Source organism: Odocoileus virginianus, chromosome 9, assembly GCF_023699985.2.
Source record: "Odocoileus virginianus isolate 20LAN1187 ecotype Illinois chromosome 9, Ovbor_1.2, whole genome shotgun sequence".
Lineage (NCBI taxonomy): Eukaryota > Metazoa > Chordata > Mammalia > Artiodactyla > Cervidae > Odocoileus > Odocoileus virginianus.
In genome coordinates this window covers 41,559,937-41,580,966 of record NC_069682.1, presented here as the reverse complement: position 1 = coordinate 41,580,966, position 21,030 = coordinate 41,559,937, and the positions used below count along the sequence as shown (strand labels likewise).

At 48.3% G+C, this 21,030-nt stretch overlaps 1 protein-coding gene across 5 annotated transcripts in view; it reads left to right on the top strand.

Annotated features, from left to right (window-relative positions):
* Positions 1–21,030, top strand: part of PFKP (phosphofructokinase, platelet) — a 48,139-nt gene that overhangs the window by 3,307 nt on the left and 23,802 nt on the right. For all 5 annotated transcript variants that reach the window (XM_070472274.1, XM_070472273.1, XM_070472272.1 and 2 more), the window contains exons 2-4: positions 6,026–6,099; positions 16,434–16,511; positions 20,364–20,553. In XM_070472274.1, the coding sequence (XP_070328375.1) occupies positions 6,026–6,099; positions 16,434–16,511; positions 20,364–20,553 (342 nt within the window). The remainder of the gene's footprint in view (positions 1–6,025; positions 6,100–16,433; positions 16,512–20,363; positions 20,554–21,030) is intronic.

The following is a 21,030-nucleotide window of genomic DNA, read 5'->3' as shown; positions in this document are numbered from 1 at the left end:
GCAATCATCTAAAGGAAATAACCTAAAATTTCAGATAGATAACTTAAACATGAGACAAACTGCCCTACTTACCAGTCAAAAGAGAAAGATATTACATAGATTATACAGATGATTTTTAAGTAGCTTTGCAAATAGAAAATAAAATGCATTTGTACAATGAGATCATCAGGGTGGCTACATTGATGTCACACCTGAGACTAAAGTGATGAAGCACTTATTTCCAATGGAATTTATATTATATGATTGTTGAACAAAACGAAAATCCTCCAGCTATATTCCTGACTCCCCCAGCCCTGGCCACAGAGGAAGACTATTTCTAAGGCTAATTATTATTTTCATTCTTTGGGTTGCTTCCATTGTCACAAGGTATGTCTGCAAATTTCAGCTGGTTTTCACTTTAACCTACAATAAGGTTCAGGTCAGTGCACAGACTTACCATAACAAGGTACCCACCCCCGAAGCAAGACTGTGTCATATGCCGAAAATGACTCCTTGCTTTAGACTCAAATTGAGGGTTTCTGGAGGGCCCAGTACAGATGAAAGTTCAGAGAAATGGACCTACAGAGTAGACTGAACAGAAAAACTGAGTCCTCTTTGACCTATAGCAAAGTAAGCTAGTGTTTACAGAAAGCTGATGGAAATCAACCCTGAATATTTATTGGAAGGACTGATGCTGAAGCTGAAGCTCCAGTACTTTGACCACCTGATGCAAAGAGTTTGACCACCTGATGCAAAGAGCTGATTCATTGGAAAAGACCCTGATGCTGGGAAAGATTGAGGGCAGGAGGAGAAGAGAGCAGCAAGATGAGATGGTTGGATGGCATCACCGACTCAATGGACAAAGTTTGAGTGTGAGCAAACTCTGAGACAGTGAAGGACAGGGAAGCCTGCGTGCTGCAGTCCATGGGGTGGAAAAGAGTTGGAAAGGATCAGCGACTGAACAACAGCATATGTAGATGGAGTCTGTATAAGCCTTTCTACTAATAGGAAGGGTTAGCCATAAAAAAAAGAACAAAATAATGCCATTTGCAGCGCAACAGATGGACCTAGAGATTATCATGCTAAGCACGGCTTTGTGACTGAACAAGTCAGACAGAGAAAGACAAATACACAATATTACTCGTGTGGAATCTAATTTTTTAAAAAATACACAAATGAGCTTATTTACAAAACAGAAACAGACCCACAGATTTCAAAAACAAATTTATGGTGCCCAAAGGGGAAACGAGGGGGGTGGGTAATAAATTAGGAGTTTGGGATTAACATACACACACTACTATATATAAAAAAGATGACCAACAAGAACCTGCTTTATAGCACAGGGAACTTTACTCAATATTCTGTAATAATCTATAAGGAAAGAGAGTCTGAAAAGGAGTGGATATATGTATATGTGTAACTGAATCACTTTGCTGTGCCCCTGAAACAAAATACTATAAATCAACTCTACTCCAATTAAAAAAAAGGAAGAGTAACATTTAGTGATCATTTGCTTAGCAGTAGCCACCAATGCTTCCATGCAGTAACTAACATGTTTCACACACGAGTGAGTGAGCTCTGAGATGAACTGGATGGGCCACGTGGCTACAGTGGGAAGCGGTGGCCCAGGATGTGTGTCCATTCACCAGGGTGTTTCTGGCGCCCAGGGCAGTACTGGAGGCACCTGGCAGGTACCCAGATGTTTGCCGAATCTCCCTCCTGGAACCTCACCTAGAATGGACTCCTTCCTTCTGCAAGATGGAGGTGACTAATCTGTCTGTCTTCTGGCTGTCTTTTCTCATGAAGTCATTTTGATTAATTAAGCCTTCACTAATCAAATGCACTTTTTTTTTTTTGGTGCCTTGCTACGTGGCTTGCGGGATCTCAGTTCAACCTGGGATTGAACCCAGGTCCTGCACAGTGAAAGCTTGGGATCCTAACCACTAGGCCACCATGTGCGTGCGTGAGTGCGTGTGTGCTAAGTCACTTCAGTCGTGTCTGACTCTTTGTGACTCCATGGACTGTAGCCCGCCAGGTTCCTTTGTCCATGGGATTCTCCAGTCAAGTGGGTTGCCATGCCCTCCTCCAGGGGATCTTCCTGACCCAGGGATCGCACCAGTGTCTCCTGCAGCTCCTGCATTGTAGTGGATTCTTTACTGCTGAGCCACGGGGGAAGCCCACTAGGCTACCAGGTCCATGATTGTGTCAGTGGATTGCCCAGCAGTGCCGGCAGAGAGAACACGCCCATCCATGTGTCCTGGATGGACAGACAGTCGACACCCCTCAGGGATTTGTCTCACTGGTGTCTGACACAGGGCTCGGTGATTGGACACGGCAGGGTGCTCAGAAGGTGAGGTTGGTAATTGGTCACAGGGACACCTTCTCCTGTGGACTGTTTGTCCTTCCCACACCTGAATCACTAAAACAGGGAAGCTTTGTGGAGAGCTGCAGTAGTAAGAGCAAGATAAACTGTGTTTTAAGTTTGTTTTCTGACCTGTGCTGACGTCCTCCCTTTGGTACAAAGGTGAAAACCCCGTGGTATCAGGGAGAAGCCAGTAAGATTAAGCGCTGGATCTTATTTTTCAAAACAGAATTTAAATGTTGAAATTAGTCAGGGAGTTGTTGTGGGCCCTGAGAAATATGCAGGGGAAGCAGCTCAACATGGTCCAGAAGGGCTAAGCAAGGATGTTTATTAGGCTTTTCAGACCATGGGAAAATAAAACAGCCCCAATTGTTTTATTAGAAGCAACACAATCCTCGTTTCTTACAAATTACTCGAAGTTTAAATTTTATCAGAACAGAATCTTAGAAGCCTCTCTTAGAGGTTGCTGGCCTCCCCAGTCAGAAGGAAGAAGTTATCTTAATGACTGTCTTACATGCACCATGCTTTTAGTAAGAAGCTACTTGAGGATACGTCACGGCAGGAAGACAGTCTAACAGTCCCTTCTTTCTATCACACCTAATTTGCTCACATTTCCTCTGCTCCCTGGGTTTTTCAAGGTTTATTTTTGGTTCCCGTAACAAGTCCGATCATTCCCTGTGGACCAGGGTTCTAATTTTTGTGAGAGACAAGAGGTTACTCTCCAAAGACTAAGGCACTTTCTTGGTAGCAGGATGATGGTTCCCATGGAAACAGTTATGGAGGTTGTTTGAATTATGGGGCCTGGCTGCCAAAACAAAACCAAAAGGAAAAGGAAGGAAACTGACTGTGTCTGAAGGTTTACTAAAAACAGCTGTTGGAGTGCCCTGGAACCTGGGGCTGCTTACCCAGGAGACCTCAGACACCAAACCCAGCCTGGACCCCACTCGTGTGTCACAGAGACGGCTGGTGGAAACTGGCCTTTCCTGTTGCCCTCTGTTTCTGTCCTCTGGGCACTTTCTGGAAGGCACCCACCTGCGGGGCCAGTGCCAGGCAGCAGCTCTGCCCTGTGGGCCCCAAGTTCAAGCGGACAGGCAGCCTCTCCACAAACATTTACACAAGAAACTGGGCCCACTGGGCGTTTTTCCCTCTAAGTTTCCTTCCTTCTCGAGGCAGTTATTAGTATAATGGTTTTTAAGTTACAATAAGGGGAAGAGTCGGGCTTACACGCCAGCTTTGCCTTTTACTCGTTTTGTTCCCTCGGCTATTAATTTATTCACTCGGGCTGACTCTGGGCTCCCAGGAGGACCAGGTCCCCAGGGCTTTGTGGGCACATCCGCCCAGGTGTGCAGAGCACTCAGCCCTGGTCATCACTGAGCCCCAAGCAGGATGGCTCCGCTCAGGGCCCAGTCAGAAGGGGCCCCCGGGGCTGCTGGGAAAAGTCTGCCTTGCAGCAGATTACTCTAACTGCCCTCGAATAAAAGCCCTGGGGGCTGGGCTCTCTGATGCCTCTCAGATGCCAGGACTTCCTCTCCCAGGATCTTGCTAGAAATGGGTGCTTAGGACCCTCCCCAGACCCTGCCTCACGGGGCCTGCTGCAGGCTGAGGGGACCAGCCCCGAGGGGACAGGTTGGGTTCCCAGGTGAGTCCGGGTCAGCCCCACGGGGCAGGGGAGGAACTCAGGCCGTGGGGCTAGCATGAAGGTGGTCAGGCCTCTCGGGTGGGGGTCATCACAGCTTGTTATTTCACATGGGGGTCCCCTAGAGTCGCCTCTGACAGTCTGCTACTTGCCATTCCTGCTGCCCCGTCTTCCCCACTTGCATGTTTTAAAATCTCCTATGTCCTCTTCATTCCTGCCTTTAGAACACCCGCCACCAGCATCAAGAAGTCTTCAGAAGTGACAGCAGTGGGGGGCGGGCAGGAGTCCGTGTCATTCGTGCTGGCATCCTGGTAATGAAGGGCTGGTGGGGCCCCAGTGTTTGGCGGTCAGGCTCTCGATTCCAGGGCCACAGAATGAAGTTCTGGAATCACAGGGTCTGTGGGGAGGGCACAAGGAGGCGCGTTTGTCCGTGGGGTCGAGGCCCGAGGCTGTGGTGAGATGGGCGGGTGTGAGCGCCCATCTGGGAGCAGTGGGACAGCCACGTTTAGCGTGCATTTATTTATTTAATGTGGATTTATTTGTTTAACATGCATTTATTTGTTTAACATGGATTTATTTCCAGCTTTTTCAGCTCCACAAACCTGGTAACCTTTAAAAATTGTCACCTTTCAGAGGCAGCAGTCTTAACCCACATTTCCAGACTTGGTTCAAAGAAATTTGAAAGTTTGTAATCATCTTCTGAGCCAGTTTACCCTCCAAATATATACAAACTTAGTCTCCTTGTCTGTGGAGTGTATTCCTGGGATCCCAGGTGCCTTCATTTGTTGCTTTGTTTACCTATAGCACCATTTACTTTATGGTCCACCTTCTCCAACACCTTTAGTCTGGATGTTTGTCCCTGAAATTTAAATTTACGAAGGATATAGATTGAGACCTTTGGGGGCCCAGGGGCTATGAGTTTTCCGAGACTCCCTTTCAGGGCTCCCTCCTTTCAGAGAGGAATGGTCCTCCCTTCTCACTATCCTCCTGATGGCTTCACTCATCACCTGGGGTGAGGAGACACAAAATCCTGTCCTGTTCATGTAGGTCTAGATTATGGTCCATTTCACAGATGGCTGCCCAGAAACGGGGCTTCAGTGGAAAACAGAATGTGGTTTTGTTGTTCAGTTGCTAAGTCATGTCTGACTGTTTGTGACCCCATGGACTGCAACACACCAGACTTCCTGTCCTTCACTATCTCCTGTAGTTTGCTCAAACTCATGTCCATTGAGTTGATGATGCCATCCAAATGGGGTGTAGCAGTTTTATGCAAGGATACTTTGTACTTTTAATTTCCTTTAAGGTTCTGGGGAAATATGGAAAACGGCCTAGATTTTATCTTGATTAGGTATTACTTATAGTATATGGTTTAACTTGAGCTTTGGTTCATTGGTTAAAGCGTCTGCTTGCAATGTGGGAGACCTGGATTTGATCCCTGGGTCGGGAAGATTCCCTGGAGAAGGAAATGGCAACCCACTCCAGTATTCTTGCCTGGAGAATCCCATGGATGGAGGAGCCTAGTTAGCTACAGTCCACGGGGTACCAAAGAGTTGGACATGACTGAGTGGCTTCACTTTTTTTCCTTTTAATAGGATTGTGTGATTTGTGTTAAATTTGTGATTAAAATTTTATTCTTTAACATTAGCAGTGGGTGACAGTGTTTCATCTCCTCCCCAGACCAATGGGCCTCTTCAGTCTCGTTTTCTTTGAATTTGGCTACCTATAAGAAAGCATCTCTCCTGTCTGTTGTTCTGCAATTGCATGGAATCACCTGCAGATTCATACCAGATTGAGGTCATGTGTGTCCCGAGTGTGTTTGCAGAGAAATTCTAAACAAACTTCCTGGCTCAGTTGTGATGCTTCCTGCGGTCCAGCCTGTGACTCACTAGTCTCTGTACTCCTGTCCCCCGCTCCCTGCACTAGTCCTGGGGGCTTCACGTCGGGACCGCTGTTCACAGGACGAGGCTTCCAAGAGGGTGCATGGTTTTCCCACCGTCACGGTTAGTTAACTAGGGCCTCATCAGTAACTACTGTGCCTTCCTCTGCAGGCATGAACGCTGCTGTCCGGGCCGTCGTGCGCATGGGGATATATGTGGGCGCCAAGGTGTACTTCATCTATGAGGTCAGTGTCACGTCTCTTCCCACTTTCTCTGCGGGCCTCATGCCTGCCCGGGGCTGCCGACCCCAGGCAAGGGGTGACGGGCACACAGGGTACCAGCAGGGGAGCCCAGGTACCAGGAGAGCCTCCTGGGGACGCTGGGGTCACACCCCCTGGTCTAGATGCCCATCTGTGAGATTTGTCTTAGGGAGCAGGGCTCCTAATAAATAAATGAAACAGGGCTCAAAATGCCATTTTGACATCAACTTAGTAGACTAAGGATCTCAAGCTGGTCGTATTTATTTGTACTTCCCATCCCTATAGATATATTCACTGAAAATGCAGCCTGAATGTGAATAAACATTAAGGTAAATGGGAGAGAGCAGCCTCTTTGAACTTTTCATCATAGATGAAAAACCCAGGCTACCTCCCTAGTGTCTGTTTATACCTTAACTGCAAAATGGAGCACCTGAAAGCAAACAGCAGGGATGGTTGATTATCCTGCTTTTGAGGTCCTGGAAGCTTAGAAGTCGGAGAAGGCAATGGCAATCCACTCCAGTGCTCTTGCCTGGAAAATCCCATGGACGGAGGAACCTGGTGGGCTGTAGTCCATGGGGTCGCTAGAGTCAGACACGGCTGGAGCGACTTAGCAGCAGCAGCAGTAGGAGCAGCTTAGAAGTAAGTTGTGTTTGTCGGGAAGGCACCCGTGTAGCTTCGACCACATGGTTTATTTCAACAACTATTAGAAAAAATAACATCATTAGTTTTTAAATTCATAAAATATAATAAAGCTTTCTAAAAATGAAAATTAGAGAATGGTTTTTTAAAATTGCTTAATTCTTCCCAAATCACTGTTAGCATTTTATACTGATTTCTCCTAGTATTATATATGTTAAAGACTGGAAGGAAATATTTACATTATTACATCATTGCAAATATATTTTGTGTACTGTATGTTTTATCTGCCACTATGTGTAACAATTTTCTATGTCTGTAAAATTCCATCAACCTGATGTCTCATCACTTACCGCATTTCTTATGCCACCAAAATACATATAGATCCCCACCCATTTTTCAGCTTTCCTAACACAGCAAGCCCTAGATTAATATTTGAAGCTGCTCTATACTTTGCATCATTTCTGTGATCCCAAGAGACAGCATCTGGCCAGGTTCAAAGGGATGGTTCTCTTATGGGTCCTACCAAAGTGTTCCTTTGTTCCGGCTCCCTCCCACTGCCCTTTTGTTTTATTTTGCCTTGGGGCGGGGTTGTGTGCCTTAGAACTTAGAGTGTGTGCCCTGCAGCCTGGGCTGATAGGAGTTCCTGATGCATGAATACCTGGGTTAAAGGTGTCCTAGGGGTGCAGCCCTCTCAGATCTGGCTTTTCTGTTACGCGTAGTAATGTTTCAGACTCACTGGAGATGAACAGTCCTCCAGCTTCCGGTTCCAGCATGTTCCCCAGGAAGGCTTTGATTGCCTGGCCAGCTGCCCTCCTTGTTTCCCCTCTTTGTGGGGGTGGTGGTGGGGGTGCAGTTCTGTCCCTCCTGGGACCTTTAAGACCGCCTTGCTGAGAGGTGAGGGAAGTCAGTTGAGTTACTTCATTGAAGAACCTGAGGGGTTGTGGGCGGTACACTTCCTCTGTGTCACTTCTCAGTCACTGGCGGGGCTGGGACAGGAGCTGGCATGCACAGCAAAGCAGTGATGGGGGTGTGTCTCACCCTCAGGCTTTGTTGCCTTGGAGATGGTTTTGGGTCCTCCTAGGATGAGGGGCATCTCCTGAGCCAGGGTCGCTGCTCAACATCCCGCATCCGCAGGATGCTGAGGGCCAGTGACGCCCTGCCTTCAGCCAGGGGCCGCACCTGGGTCTGGTGTGACTGTGGGATGGTGAGGAGAGGGTGTCTGTGGATCCTGGAACCCACACTGTAACTGGTCAACTTGAAGTCGCCCTTCTCAGGCTGAGGGTTTTTTTTGTGTGTTTGTTTCTAATTGGCACCGTGTTCTGCGGCTGCATCTGTATTCCGGGGATATTTTGGTGTATCCAGATGTTCACCCACCAGACTTTGCACTTTGCTTAATGAAGGAATTGAGGCACATCAGGTGTCCCAAGCCTCCACACACCCGGGCTTCCTTCAAAGAATGTGTTGGGTCTCTCTGGAGGAGTCTCAACAGCCAGAAGCCGAGTTCCTCATGAGTAACGGGGTCCTCCTGCTGACGCCATTGGGCCGAGCTCTTCATTACCTCTCTGGGTGGGGGTGAGGGGGCGCGGGGGCGTGGTGGGCCCCCAGGAGCTCGGTGTCCCGCCCTCCCTTGGGAGGGCCACAAGGCCTCCTGAGTCTGAACAGACCCCCTTCACAGGAACAGGGCATTCTGCAGTTCCTCGGTCAGGAAGAAATCAGAGAGAACCCCGGGCAGAGCTGCACCGGTGACTTTGATTCTCACAATAATCACTTTATGGGCATCTCGGTGTCTAGCTGAGTGCCACCTTTCGAAGTCGGCGCGACGAATGACCAGAACTTGAGGGTCTTACATCCTGGAAGGAAAAAGAAATAGAAATAGGAGTGTGCAGTTGAACCGAAATGACCTCTTTGGAGGTGATGCCGTGCTTGTCACGACACCCCTCCCCCACCCCAAAAGGAGAGCGATTCTGGTGAATGGGGCCTGTTCTTTCCACCACTGTGGAAGGGAGTCTTTGGGGTCAGCTTCCCCTCAGGGCCCACTTGAGATGGGAGTTCTCATTCGGCCTTGATCCAGGGCCTGGGCATGAATGGTATCAGTACCATCCCCCTGAATTCAGTCATCCCTCACTGCAGGTATGAGGACCCTGCACCTGTAATTCTGAAATCCAAAAATCTCCCAGGTTTGCCTGAGTTCATTTGGGCAGCAGTCCTTGATGGGGCTGCCTGTGACAGTGCCCACCGCCTAGCATGACTGTCCCAGGATGCAGGTGAGGCCTGTTCACGCTGTCCACGGTGCCAGGTGACCTGGACATTCGTGCTGCTGCTGAAAACCTCAACTTCTGAGTCCCGCACGTCTCTGACCTGCAGGCCAGGGGGAGCGGTTGAGGGCCCACGTCTGTAGCTGAGTGACGGGAGATCCACATGCTCACCTTCTGGACCCATTTCCTCGTCTATCACCTGTGCTTGGAAGGACTTACAGCATAAACCAGGCAGGGGTCATCATGTTCCAGGTGCTGCTGACTCTGCTGGTTGTGGCCAGGTGCAGAATCGGGGGCTTGGATGACTAGCCTCCCCGTGGACCATCTCAGGACTGTGGACATCCATGTCTCTGGGTCACATCCTGACAGACATGCCTCCTTCTGGCTGTAGCACTGTTGGCACCTGCAGGATCCAGGTGTGGGGAGCATAGCTGGGCTGTGTATGGTGGTTAGAGCATCCCTGCCTCAGCCCCCCAGAAGCCAGGACCACCCCCAGTCCATAGTAGTGACAACCAGAAATGTCTCCAGAAGTCAGCAGTTGTCTCCTGGTTGGGGACCACCGTCCTATACCCAGTGGGGCTCAAATTTAGAGAATGAGTTTGTTTTTTAAAGCATCATTTGGTAACTTACCCAACACATTTTTTCATCCCTAGTTGAGTTTCTAAGTTTAGCTGGAACTTTGAAGGTTGCCAACATCAAAACAGTTTAAACAGGTCTGGAACAATTATTGAAATGAAGGTGCTTTGGCTTTTTCTTGGACAAAAAGCATGTGGGAAGTGTATTGATCAGAAAACACTGGTATTTCTGCTGAGGGTCTGGCACAGACGTGTTCTGTCTGGCTGACACCGGGCTTGTTGTAAATCTGGGACGAGTCTACGTGTGGTGCATGCCAGCCCTTGGGCGCCTTCCGGGAGGGATGGGGCGGGGTGTGGATTAACCCATTCTCTCCACCTAGCCCGCTGTAGATTTGTTTGTGTTTTTTCCGTCTTAAGATAGGACTTTTCCTTAGAAGCATACAGGTGCCTTCAGCTTCTTGGAGGCAGTGAGGGCAAGTGCATCACATGCCTTTTGCTCAGGGTAGACCGTCCCAGATCTAGGTGGATAAGAAGTGGAGTGGGGAGAGTCCGTATGTTGCCTGCTGCTCTGGTTTTGGCTGTGGAAATGGTCTAGTTGTGTTTCATTTAATATACGAGCTCAAAACGAGATGCTCATTTTCTTGAAGATGGCTTCCCTGATAAGCTTAGTTGGTTAAGAATTTGCCTGCAACGCAGGAGACCCTGGTTCAATTCCTGGGTCGGGAAGACCTGCTGGAGAAGGGATAGGCTACCCACTCCAGTATTCTTGGGCTTCCCTTGTGGCTCAGCTGGTAAAGAATCCAAATGCAATGCAGGAGACCTGGGTTCGATCCCTGGGTTGGGAAGATCCCCTGGAGAAGGGAAAGGCTACTCACTGCAGTATTCTGGCCTGGAGAATTCCATGGACTCTATAATCCATGGTGTTGCAAAGAGTAGGACATGACTGAGTGACTTTCACTTTTCCCAAAGATTTCCTGGTGGCTCAGATGGTAAAGAATCAGCCTGCAATTCAGGAGACCCTGGTTCAATCCCTGGGTCAGGAAGATCCCCTGAGAAAGGAAATGGCTATCCCCTCCTGTATTCTTGCCTGGAGAGTCCCAGAGGAGATGGGCAGAGGAGCCTGGAGGGCTATAATCCACAAGGTCACAAGGAGTCAGACATGACTGAGGGACTAACACTTTACCGAAGATTAAAAAAAGTCACCATTCTGGTTATATCTCTTTAACTATGACTAACGCAAAAGTCTTCCTCTTTAAAGGAACTCTTAGCAGCTTGCCCTGCTCAAGCCCAGCATTTGTGAATATCAGGGTTCACCCATCATCCTTCACACATTGAAGACAAGCTGGAAGTGGAGCTTCACTTTAAGCGGCTGATCTTATTATTACAGACAATACATTCTAAGTGCTTTAGGTGAGTCAGGACTTTGAACTATAAAAGAACAGTGACATCGGAGCCAGACCAGGAGTTAATGTTCTTGTCTCATCGGCCGTCAGAGGAGGTCCAGTGAATGGCCTTCTCACCGGAGCTTGGGGCCCCTCAGACCAACTTGGAGTCTGACCTGCACTCACCTGGGACCTGAGCATTCCAGCCGGATGTTGTAGGAACATGAACAAGCTTTAGTGGAGCCCTGTCTCCCTTCCTCACCTCCATTTGACACTTTATTTTCTTCTTGGATATGATGAACTGTCCACTTTCACAGTTTTTCAAGTTACAATTGTCATGTTGTGACCAAACAGCGACAAAGCTCACTTTCCCCGGGGGACAGAGCGGGCTGACCTGCCCAGAAGCCCAGGCTCTGCTCTGTAGTGGGGGGCTCACCCCAAAGGGGATTCGAAGCTGGAGGGAGGGGGACACAGGTGGCTGCGCAGGTGTCCTGTGGCCCCAGGCCGTGTGGGCACGGCAGATGGTGACGCCGCCGCCCGCACAGAGAGCAGGTTAGGTCTGCTTTGGGGACATGCTGATCCTTTTCTCTCACCCATGGTCACTGCCTCTGCCTGCCCCCTCAACAGTTCCGTGAAGGCCCAGGAGATGACCAGAGTCCCATTGTCGCATCTCCTTGAGATTTTTACACTTCCTGTTTCTGCATTTTAACTTCCTTAAAGACAGAACTCTTTAACCACTAACTAAAAACAGCCCCAGTGGTGCTGGGAGGTAGGCAGAAGCTTTGCCGGGTGGCTGAGAGGGAGGCAGTGCTGCCTGGCCCTTCGGCCAACGTGCCCCACGCCAGGTCAACCGGTCCAGCTCCGTAAGTTAATTCACAGCAGGCCGGTGACCTGGGGGACGCAGCGGGAAACCTTCTTGGCAGGAGGCTGACTTGTGCCCACCTGTAGTAGTGACCCATCACAGCCCTGAGCATGAAAGTGTTAGTCGGTCGGTCGTGTCTGACTCTTTGCGACCCCATGGACTGTAGCCCACCAGGCTCCTCTGTCTATGGGACTCTCCAGGCAAGAATACTGGAGTGGGTAGCCATGCCCTCCTCCAGGGGATCTTCCCGATCCAGGGATTGAACTCAAGTGTTCTGCATCGGCAGGCAGATTCTTCTGAGCCATGAGGGGCACCTCTGTAACCACACGCTGCTCCCCACCAGGCTCGAGCAGAATCCTTCGTGTGTGACCTGGCTTGACCCCCACGCTGTCGGCATCACTCCCACGGCCTCAGACCATTGAGGGCTAACTCTCATTTTGGTGCTCAAGTTGCAAAAATGATCATGTCTCCCCCCTGCCTCCGCCCCACCCGCTGATATCACTAATTAATCACATAAGTCACTGAGCTAAGAAGGCTGGCTTTATCTTGCTATGACTTTTGGTTTACCAGGAACTGTGTATTATGAGCTTTGGCTTAGAAATCTAATAACACCAGAGGGCTCAATAAATCACGTCAGTTTATTATCAGGTTTCAAAAGCGCAAAGTGCAGGGCTGTGCCGTGACTGTCGTGTTCCAAGCTGCTGAGAATTTTGGAGTTGATCACATCTCACTGAGGACAAAGCCAAGGGCGTTTTCCCTGAAGCCATGAAGTCAGCAAGCAGGAGTGACGGCTGGTCCTCTGGACTGGAGTGTCCGTGCCTTTAGGACCTGGTTGGGCCTCGCAGGCCCTGGGCCTGGGTGTGGGGAGTGAATGTGTGGTCTCAGGTTCGGCACTGACTCTCCTGTGGATGAATAGAACCATCATTCCTACACCTCAAAAGCCGTCCATGTGGAGAGCTGTGCCCACCTGCCTCTCCGGTACCCACAGCTGGTCCAGCACCATGGACTTGCTGGCCCTTGAGCAGTTCAGAGCCGACCTGTGTGCTGGCTCTCAAATGCAATACACGAGAAGCTTTATTAACAATGAATTGACTTGGGAAAACTTTATTCTGTGGGAAACAAACATGCGTGTTTGCTTGGGACCCCTGGAGAAGCCACTGAATGTATGTGGTTACAGTATCTAGGAAATACTTCTGAAGACCGGTAAGCTTTTTAGCAGTTGTTTCCTCTGGTCCTTGAAAGGCTTGCCATTCAAACCGTGTTGCTCCCCAAAGAATCCAGGATTTAGGAAAAGCACTGCCAAGTTTAGAAGACATGAGGACCCATGCGACACTTTTATTTTAGAAAAGAAATAGCCTAGCCTGAACGGAGCAGAGCATCTTACCTGGCTTCAGTGCAGAATTGGTCTCTAATCTTCTGTATAAAAGAAGTCAGCTAATTCAGTGGACTATAAGTAGAAGAGACTATTAGATGTCTTCTCTTTAAGAGTAGTCAGAAAAATGAAGGCCAAATTGCCACCAGGTAGAGTTAAAATACCAGTAACTTTCCTTCACTTTCATCTTTGTCTTCAATTTGTATAATTATTGCAAATATCTTTTTTTTTAAGTTTTATTAAGGTGCAATCGATACACAAAGGACTCTATATAGTAAATGTCTAAAATTTGAGTTTGGGCTTATGCAAACACAAGTGATACCATTCCCACACCAAAGAAATTATACCTTCCAGAAAATAAGATAAATTAAAAAGACATTTTTAGGGACTTCCCTAGCAGTCCAGTGGGTAGGACTCTGCACTTCCACTGCAGGGGACACAGGTTCAAGCCCTGGTCAGAGAACCAAAACCTGACAAGCATACAGGCATGACCAAAAAATAATTTTTTTAAAAGCCAACTTTGTCATAGCCCAAGATTGGAATTTCACTCTGGGTCTTTATATAGCACTCATGAGATTTAAGAGAAAACCACCCAGGTGATCAGCTCTTGCACTATTAGAACAGATTTAACAGATGCTTAAAAATACCCCTATGTGTGGCACCATCTTCTCCATAACCAGCTGGGAGACTGTGCCTGTTTTGTTCAAACTGATCTGACAGGGAGTTAAGGTGGCTTCAGAGCCTCGGACATGACTGGTGTTGGACTGGATCAGACAGCTGAGGGTCTCCTGGATCATCATGACCAGCACCAACGATATGGTGTTACTTTTGGTCCAAAACTAAGCGAGCTTCAAAGGTTTTATGGTTTGTTTTTCTTGTGTGAGTCATAGAACTGGCTCAGAAAGGCAGATTCCAAAAGAGAATTTTAGAAAATATTTTGGGCTTTGGTTACGTTGGAATAAGTATTCAACCTTGTAAGGAGACTTGAAAAAGCTCATCAGAACTGATAAATTACAGTAACATCTGTGTAAAACTAGTCTTTCTGTCTCAGTAACATCTTCCATGTTAGCAAAGGATAATTTAAAACCACATTAGGTAGTTCTTCTTCAGATGTTCCACGGGCCTAACAAGTTTGCAGTTAACAGGGTGAGTCACTTCCTATGGCCCAGCCCATGGGCGCAATGAGAGGTTTGGAGAGCAGCACTGGCAAGCTCATCCCCTATTCCTTAGTCACTTTCTTTATTGTGTGTATCTAGGCTGCACAAAATAACCAAACCCTTTCTGGAGAACATCTTACGTCTCAGAATAAGTGTTATGGTCTGTAGAACAGTTTTCCATGTTCTTACTCTAGGAGCGGAAGGATTTGCAGATTTTTTTTTTTTTTTTTTAAATTAAATCCGTATTTAAATTCTCAGAAATCATCAGCTCCCAACAGGGCAGTTTTCAGCAGTACACCACCAAAGTGTTGGAGCTTCAGCTTCAGCATCAGTCCTTCCAATGAATATTCAGGACTGATTTCCTTTAGGATTGACTGGTTAGATCTCCTTGCAGTCCAAGGGACTCTCAAGAGTCTTCTCCAGCACCAGTTAGAAAGCATCAGTTCTTCAGTGCTCAGCCTTCTTTATGGTCCAGCTCTCACATCCGTACATGACTACTGGAAAAACCAAACCATAGCCTTTTACCAACCTCTCTCATCCATCACGTATCAATTACCTCCTACCTAGCTTTCCCATCACCTGCTGTCTATGATCCACCATCTGCTAGCTGCCAGTCTGTCCTCTGTTTTTAATATTCTGTGGAAACAAGCTCCCTGGAGTCCCTTAGAAGGGGAGAGGGCCTGGTTTTTCGTCCATTCCTGGAGCAGCAGGGTGCCCTGCAGGGCAGCGCCTGCCTCAGGTAGCTGACATACCAGGATACAACTGAAATAGCACCTCTGATAAGCACTCCCTCTCCTCGAGGAGGCCTGGATCGCATCACACTCAAGCTTATCACCTTCGCCTTCCAGGGTGACAGCTGCACTGGGCTCAGGGCTTTCAATGGAGCAGGCTAAAAATGTGCACCCTCTGTGGTTTCCAGAAAGAAAGAAGGGAGATAGGGACAAAAAGATAAAAGTGATCCTTGGAGTTGACCCGAGATGTGTCTGGAGTAAATGCCACTTCTTCAGCGTGAAGGCAGGGCTGTGGGTACCCCTGTCCCAGCCTGTCCTGAGGCTGAGGAAGCATCGTCATGTGTGTAACCCTAGACTAGACACATATGTGCAGGTGTATATGTATTTATGTACAATATTGATATATAATGTGCTATATATAATGTATGTAATTATACTGTCTCTAGTGAAATGAAAGTGTTAGTCGCTCAGTCGTGTCCAACTCTTTGCAACCCCATGGACTGTGGCCCACAGGCTCCTCTGTCCGTGGAATTCTCCAGGCACAAATATTAGAGTGGATTGCCATTCCCTTCTCCAGGGGATAGAAATCCACAACAATAATTGTTATAAACTTTCCTAAACAGCCAATACCTTTATCTTTTCAGGGGTAAAATGCCCTGCAAAGTGAGTCACGTAGACAGAGATGCAAGTGAACATTTCGTCATTGTTGATCTTATATATTCTGTGGGGAAAATGGGCTGCGTTTAGAGTTGAAAGGTCACTGTCTCTGGTCTTCCGGCCAAATGTTCATGGCTGTCCAGACCCGCTCAGGGTCTTGCTCGGGGTCGTGAGCCGGCACCAGCCCCAAGGTGAGGCGGATGGGGGTGGGTGGCATCAGCTATGCCTTCAGACCCTGTTTGTGCCTGGAGAGTTGCGGGTCACCCGGCGGATGGGAGGCCCTCCCAGGTTACCGAGTGGATGTGTTCCTGTACTTGGTGTGGTTGACACCAGTGTTCTCAGCAAGTTTGTGTGGAATCACCAATGGTGCTGGGGTCATTCCATCCCTTTTCAATCTCTCCGGAGCCAGTGGACCACAGGCAGAATGCTTCTGTCTCTGCAGCACCCTGGATTAGTCTGGGCAGACATTCTCGTTACTGGAGATGACATTTGAGGGGCTCTCTCACAGTTCTGCGCCTGGGAAGAGCATTAGCACCATCCCTATAACTCGTGTCACGCTGGCTCCTGAGCTTCGGGCTCGTAGAAATTCGGCTCCATTGTCCCTGGTGTTTCTGTTTTACATCACACATGGGTCAGTTAATGTATCAACTCGGTTGAACCTGTTCGTAATGCTGTCCTTCCCTCCTCAGGGCTACCAGGGCATGGTGGATGGCGGCAGCAACATTGTGGAAGCCGACTGGGAGAGCGTCTCCAGCATCCTGCAAGTGGTATGTGCTGCGCTTGTCTGGCTCGGTTCTTTGAGTTCTCTCTGGTCTGAAACCTTTCCTGCTTGTATTCCAGGAGCACCTAAAACAGGTGAATGTGCTGCCTGGCATCATGGAAAGAATACATTCTTAAGTTTCCATTTAATTTTTTTTAAAAAAAGCTTTGCACACTGAGGAATTATTCTTGCAAGAACAAGTTGTGATTGATGGCTAGTGGTACTTGTGGGGGATCTTTTCTTTTTTAGAGCAGATCAGTGTTGAGACAGTTTTGGTTTGTTGGTGCTGCATGTTTAGTGGTGAGTCTCTTTGCCTGTTGGGTTTGGGGCACCGTTTGGCATCAGTGACTGTGGCCTGGGAAGGCCCCTGACCAGCAGCCTCCGAGGGCTGTGGCTTTAGCGGGGACACAGCATCTCCCCTGACTCAGGGCTGACTTCCTTGGCATGTGCAACGATGAGGTAATTAGAACTGCAGGCGAAACAGCTCTTACATAGAGTTGAGAAGAAGCCTGCCCGAATATGTCATGCCCAATAAATTCCAGGAACAATGCAGCTCAGTGAAGGCTCCAAGTCAATTAAGAAATAAGGAGATTACGTGGAAAGAATGGACTTCATGAAAAGTGTTTTACTTGCGGTTTGATCTTTTGAAATGTATGTGTTAATATTAATCTGTGACTTGTCTTGAGTTTTTTAGAATTTTTATTGGCATACAGTTGTTCTACAATGTTGTGTTTCTGCTGTGCAAAGTGAATCAGTTCCAATATGTATGCATGGACGCCCTGTTTTTTGGGTTTCCTTCCCATTCAGGCCACCTGAGTAGAGTTCTCTGTGTTATACGGGAGGTTCTTAGCAGTTATTTTAAACATGGTATCAGTAGTGTATATGGGTCAACTCCCAGTTGATCTCCCTCTCCCTCACCGTAATCATGTTTGTTCAGCACACCTCTTACTATTTTTGCCTTGCAAATAAGTTCATCTGTATCATTTTTCTAGATTCCTTGTATAAGCAATACTGTATGTGTTTTTCTCTTCCTGACCTCACCCTGTAATGCAATCTCTCGGTCCATCCACTTGTCTGCAAATCACATTATTTCATTGCTTCTTATGGCTGACTATATTCCATTGTATTTATGTACCACATCTTTATCCATTCCTCTGTAGATGGATATTTAGGTTGCCGCAATGAAAATCGGGTGTGTGTCTCTTTGTGAATTATTGTTTTTTCTCCAAATACACCTAGGTGCGGGATTGCCATATCACACGGGAACTCTGTTTCTCATTTCTTCAGAAATGTCCACAATGCTCTCCATAGTGGCTGCACCTGCTTACACCCCACCAAGAGTGTAGGCAGACCCCCATCCCCCAGGCCCTCTGCAACATTTATTCTCTGTAGATCTTTTTGATGATGGCAGTCCTGAAAGGTGTGAATGGTACCTCAGTAGTTTTCATTTGCATTTCTCTAATAATCAGTGATGTGGAGTATCTTACCATGCTCTTTTTATTTGGGTAAGTATCACTGGCTTTCTTCTCCTTCTCCAGGAGAAGGAAATGGCAACCCACTCCAGTGTTCTTCCCTGGAGAATCCCAGGGACGGGGGAGCCTGGTGGGCTACCATCTATGGGGTCGCACAGAGTCGGACACAACTGAAGCGATTTAGCAGCAACAGCTTATTGGCTTATTGGAAGCTGGCCCTGTTGTGATCTTTTCTGATGATTTTCTCCAGGAAATATATTAAGCAAAGGTCTCATTTCCAGCCCCAATGACTCTTGATCATGAAGACGCCAGCAACGCCTATTTTCAAGGTGTTGTTACAAACAGCGGTCACAAGGCGGCAGCATTTCTCCATGCCCAGCTCTGGTTTCTCGGGAAGCGGACCTTAGGGAAAGTCCTGTTCCTGGTCGTCCCTTAGAGTGGACGTGTCAGAGGAAACACCCAGGGCTTGTGTCTCCTGACTTCTCCCCCTTACCCTTTGTCAACTGAACACCTCCGCATTCCTGCAGCAGCAGTCTGGGGAGGGTGCTGTCATCCGTGGGTGAGGGGGCTCTCAGGAAGGAGGCTGGAGGTGGGAACCCCACCAGCAGAGCCATGGAGCCCAGGTGACTGTCCAGAGCTCCTGCAGCCCTGAGGCCGCCCCTTCCCGTGGGGGCAGGAGGCCTGGACTCTGCAGGAGGGACCGCCCCCCACATCCAAGACTGGCTCGTGCAGAGGGTCCATCAGGGAGGGCTCGTGGGCCGGCACGTCCTCCTGCTCCCTCGGCCCAGGACGGTCTGGCCTGGGGGCCCAAGTGTTCCAGCTCCAGGGGTGTGACCCTAGCCCTGGTCACCAAGGCCCAAGGGGGACAGAGCCAGCATTTCTTTCTTCTTTTACTGTTTGTTTTGAATGGGAGTATATAGGTGATTTACCATGTTGTGTGGTTTTGTTTTTTAGGTGTACAGCCACTTGATTCACTTGCACTTAGTCATATATATATATATATATGTTTTTCTCGTTCTCTTCCCATATCAGTTATTACTGAGTGTTTTTTAGGGTTCCTGCGCTATCCAGTTGGGTTTTTTTATTAATATATACACACCATTATTTATCAAATAACCTCAACCTGCTAGTTTCTCCCTGCCCACCACCATTCCCTCTTGATAACCATAGGTATCTAAGTCTGTGAGGCTGGTTCTGCTTTCTGAAGGAGTTCATTTGTCACCATTTTTAGATTCCACTAGGTCGTGGTATCTTGGAGTTTTGTCTTTCTGATTCTTACTTCACTTAGTATGATTATCCTGAGACTGTACATCCTCCTGCAAATGGCATGCTTTTGTTCTTTTTCATGGCTGAGTCATATTCCATTGTGTACATATATCACTTGCTTTTATCCATTCATCTGGGCACAGTTTATTTATTCCCATGTCTTTGCTGTTGTAAAACTGCTCCCGTGCCTGCCTGGGTGCATGGTTTTCTCCCGAGTCTGGTTTTCTCCTCATATGCTCTTATGAGTGGAACAGCCAGATCACAGGGTAGCTGTTTGTTTATATTAATGCCTTCTAAATGCACTTCCATATTGCTGGCACCAGCTACATCCACCAGCATCATTAAAGGGTCCACTGTTCTTACCCCCACAGTGTACTTCTGTGGATTTTTGATAGTGTCCTTTTCCATTTCTCTGAGCTGATACCTCATTGTCATTTTTATCTTCTCATCTCTGATAATTTGCCATATTGAGCCATTCCTCATGTGTTTTAACATTGTAAACTGTATGTAGCTCATATTTTTTTGACAGTTTGCCCTGTTTTTAATTATTTTTGATAAGTTACCCCTGGATTTTTTTGAGGGCAGGTATTATTTAGAGCCAAGCAGTCCTTTCTTCTGGATATTGTGTCCCTAAGCAGTAATTTTCTGGTTGCTCCTGTGGGGAATGGCCAGAACTCAGATTTCTATTTCGCTGGCACTTGTGGTGAGCCCGACTAAGAAGGGGAGCCGTGTTACCTGGGGCTGCTGGACACGGGGTTTCTCTGGCCGTGGCTTGTGACCGGCCCTGGCCCGCCTTAGGCTCAGAGAGTGTGCGGGGTCCCCCTCCCCATGGGATGGCTGTCATCCTCTTGTGGACTTCTCTCTGCTCCATGCGTTTAGCTGATGGCTGTGTCCTTGTTTTCCTGCCCTACTGTGTCCGCCGTGGGAGTGGGCCTGCGTTTAGCCATTGAATTCCAGTTTGGAGCTAAAAATGGAAAGACTCCAAATTTCCACGGTTGATCAACTGAAAAGACGAACGGCGAGAAATCTACGCCAAGTCCTGTGTTTATTCCCAGCACGCACGTGTTCAGGGGTCTGTGCAGTTGGGAAGAGACAGATAAACAGGTTTTTTTCTCTTCCAGGGAGGGACCATCATCGGCAGTGCCCGCTGCAAGGACTTCCGTTCTCGGGAAGGCCGCCTGAAGGCCGCGTGTAACTTGGTTCAGCTGGGCATCACCAGCCTGTGTGTGATTGGCGGGGACGGCAGCCTCACCGGGGCCCACATCTTCCAGACAGAGTGGAGCGGGCTGCTGGGAGAGCTGGCCCGAGACGGTGCGTCTCTGCTGCCCACCCCTCCCCGTCAGAGTGCTCCCACCACTGATATCCTGCCCCATGAACACCACAGGTGTTTGTTGCTGGCGGTGCTGCAGACCTCAAAGCCGCCACCTCAGGACTCAGATTTGTGGCTCAGATAATAACAAAAGTGATTATAAGAATAACGTTTATTCCAACATCCTACGTGCCAGGCATGGCTCCACTTTGACCCTGGTGGTTTTGTGCCTGCTTGGGACAACCATCCAGAGCTTCTGTGCCAATCCCCACTTTAGAGAGGAGGGTCAGGGGCTCAAGATGAAGCCACCTGGCCATGAGTGTGGCCCCGCTCACACCAGCCGTCACATGCCTGCGGCTGCCCCCGCCAGCTCCCTTGGGGTCCCTCCAGCCGTGGTACAAGACTTGGTCCTTTATCCCTTCCGAAGCTGTGTAGGAAAGGATTTTCGAGAATCCTGTATATCCTGTGATTTTTATCTT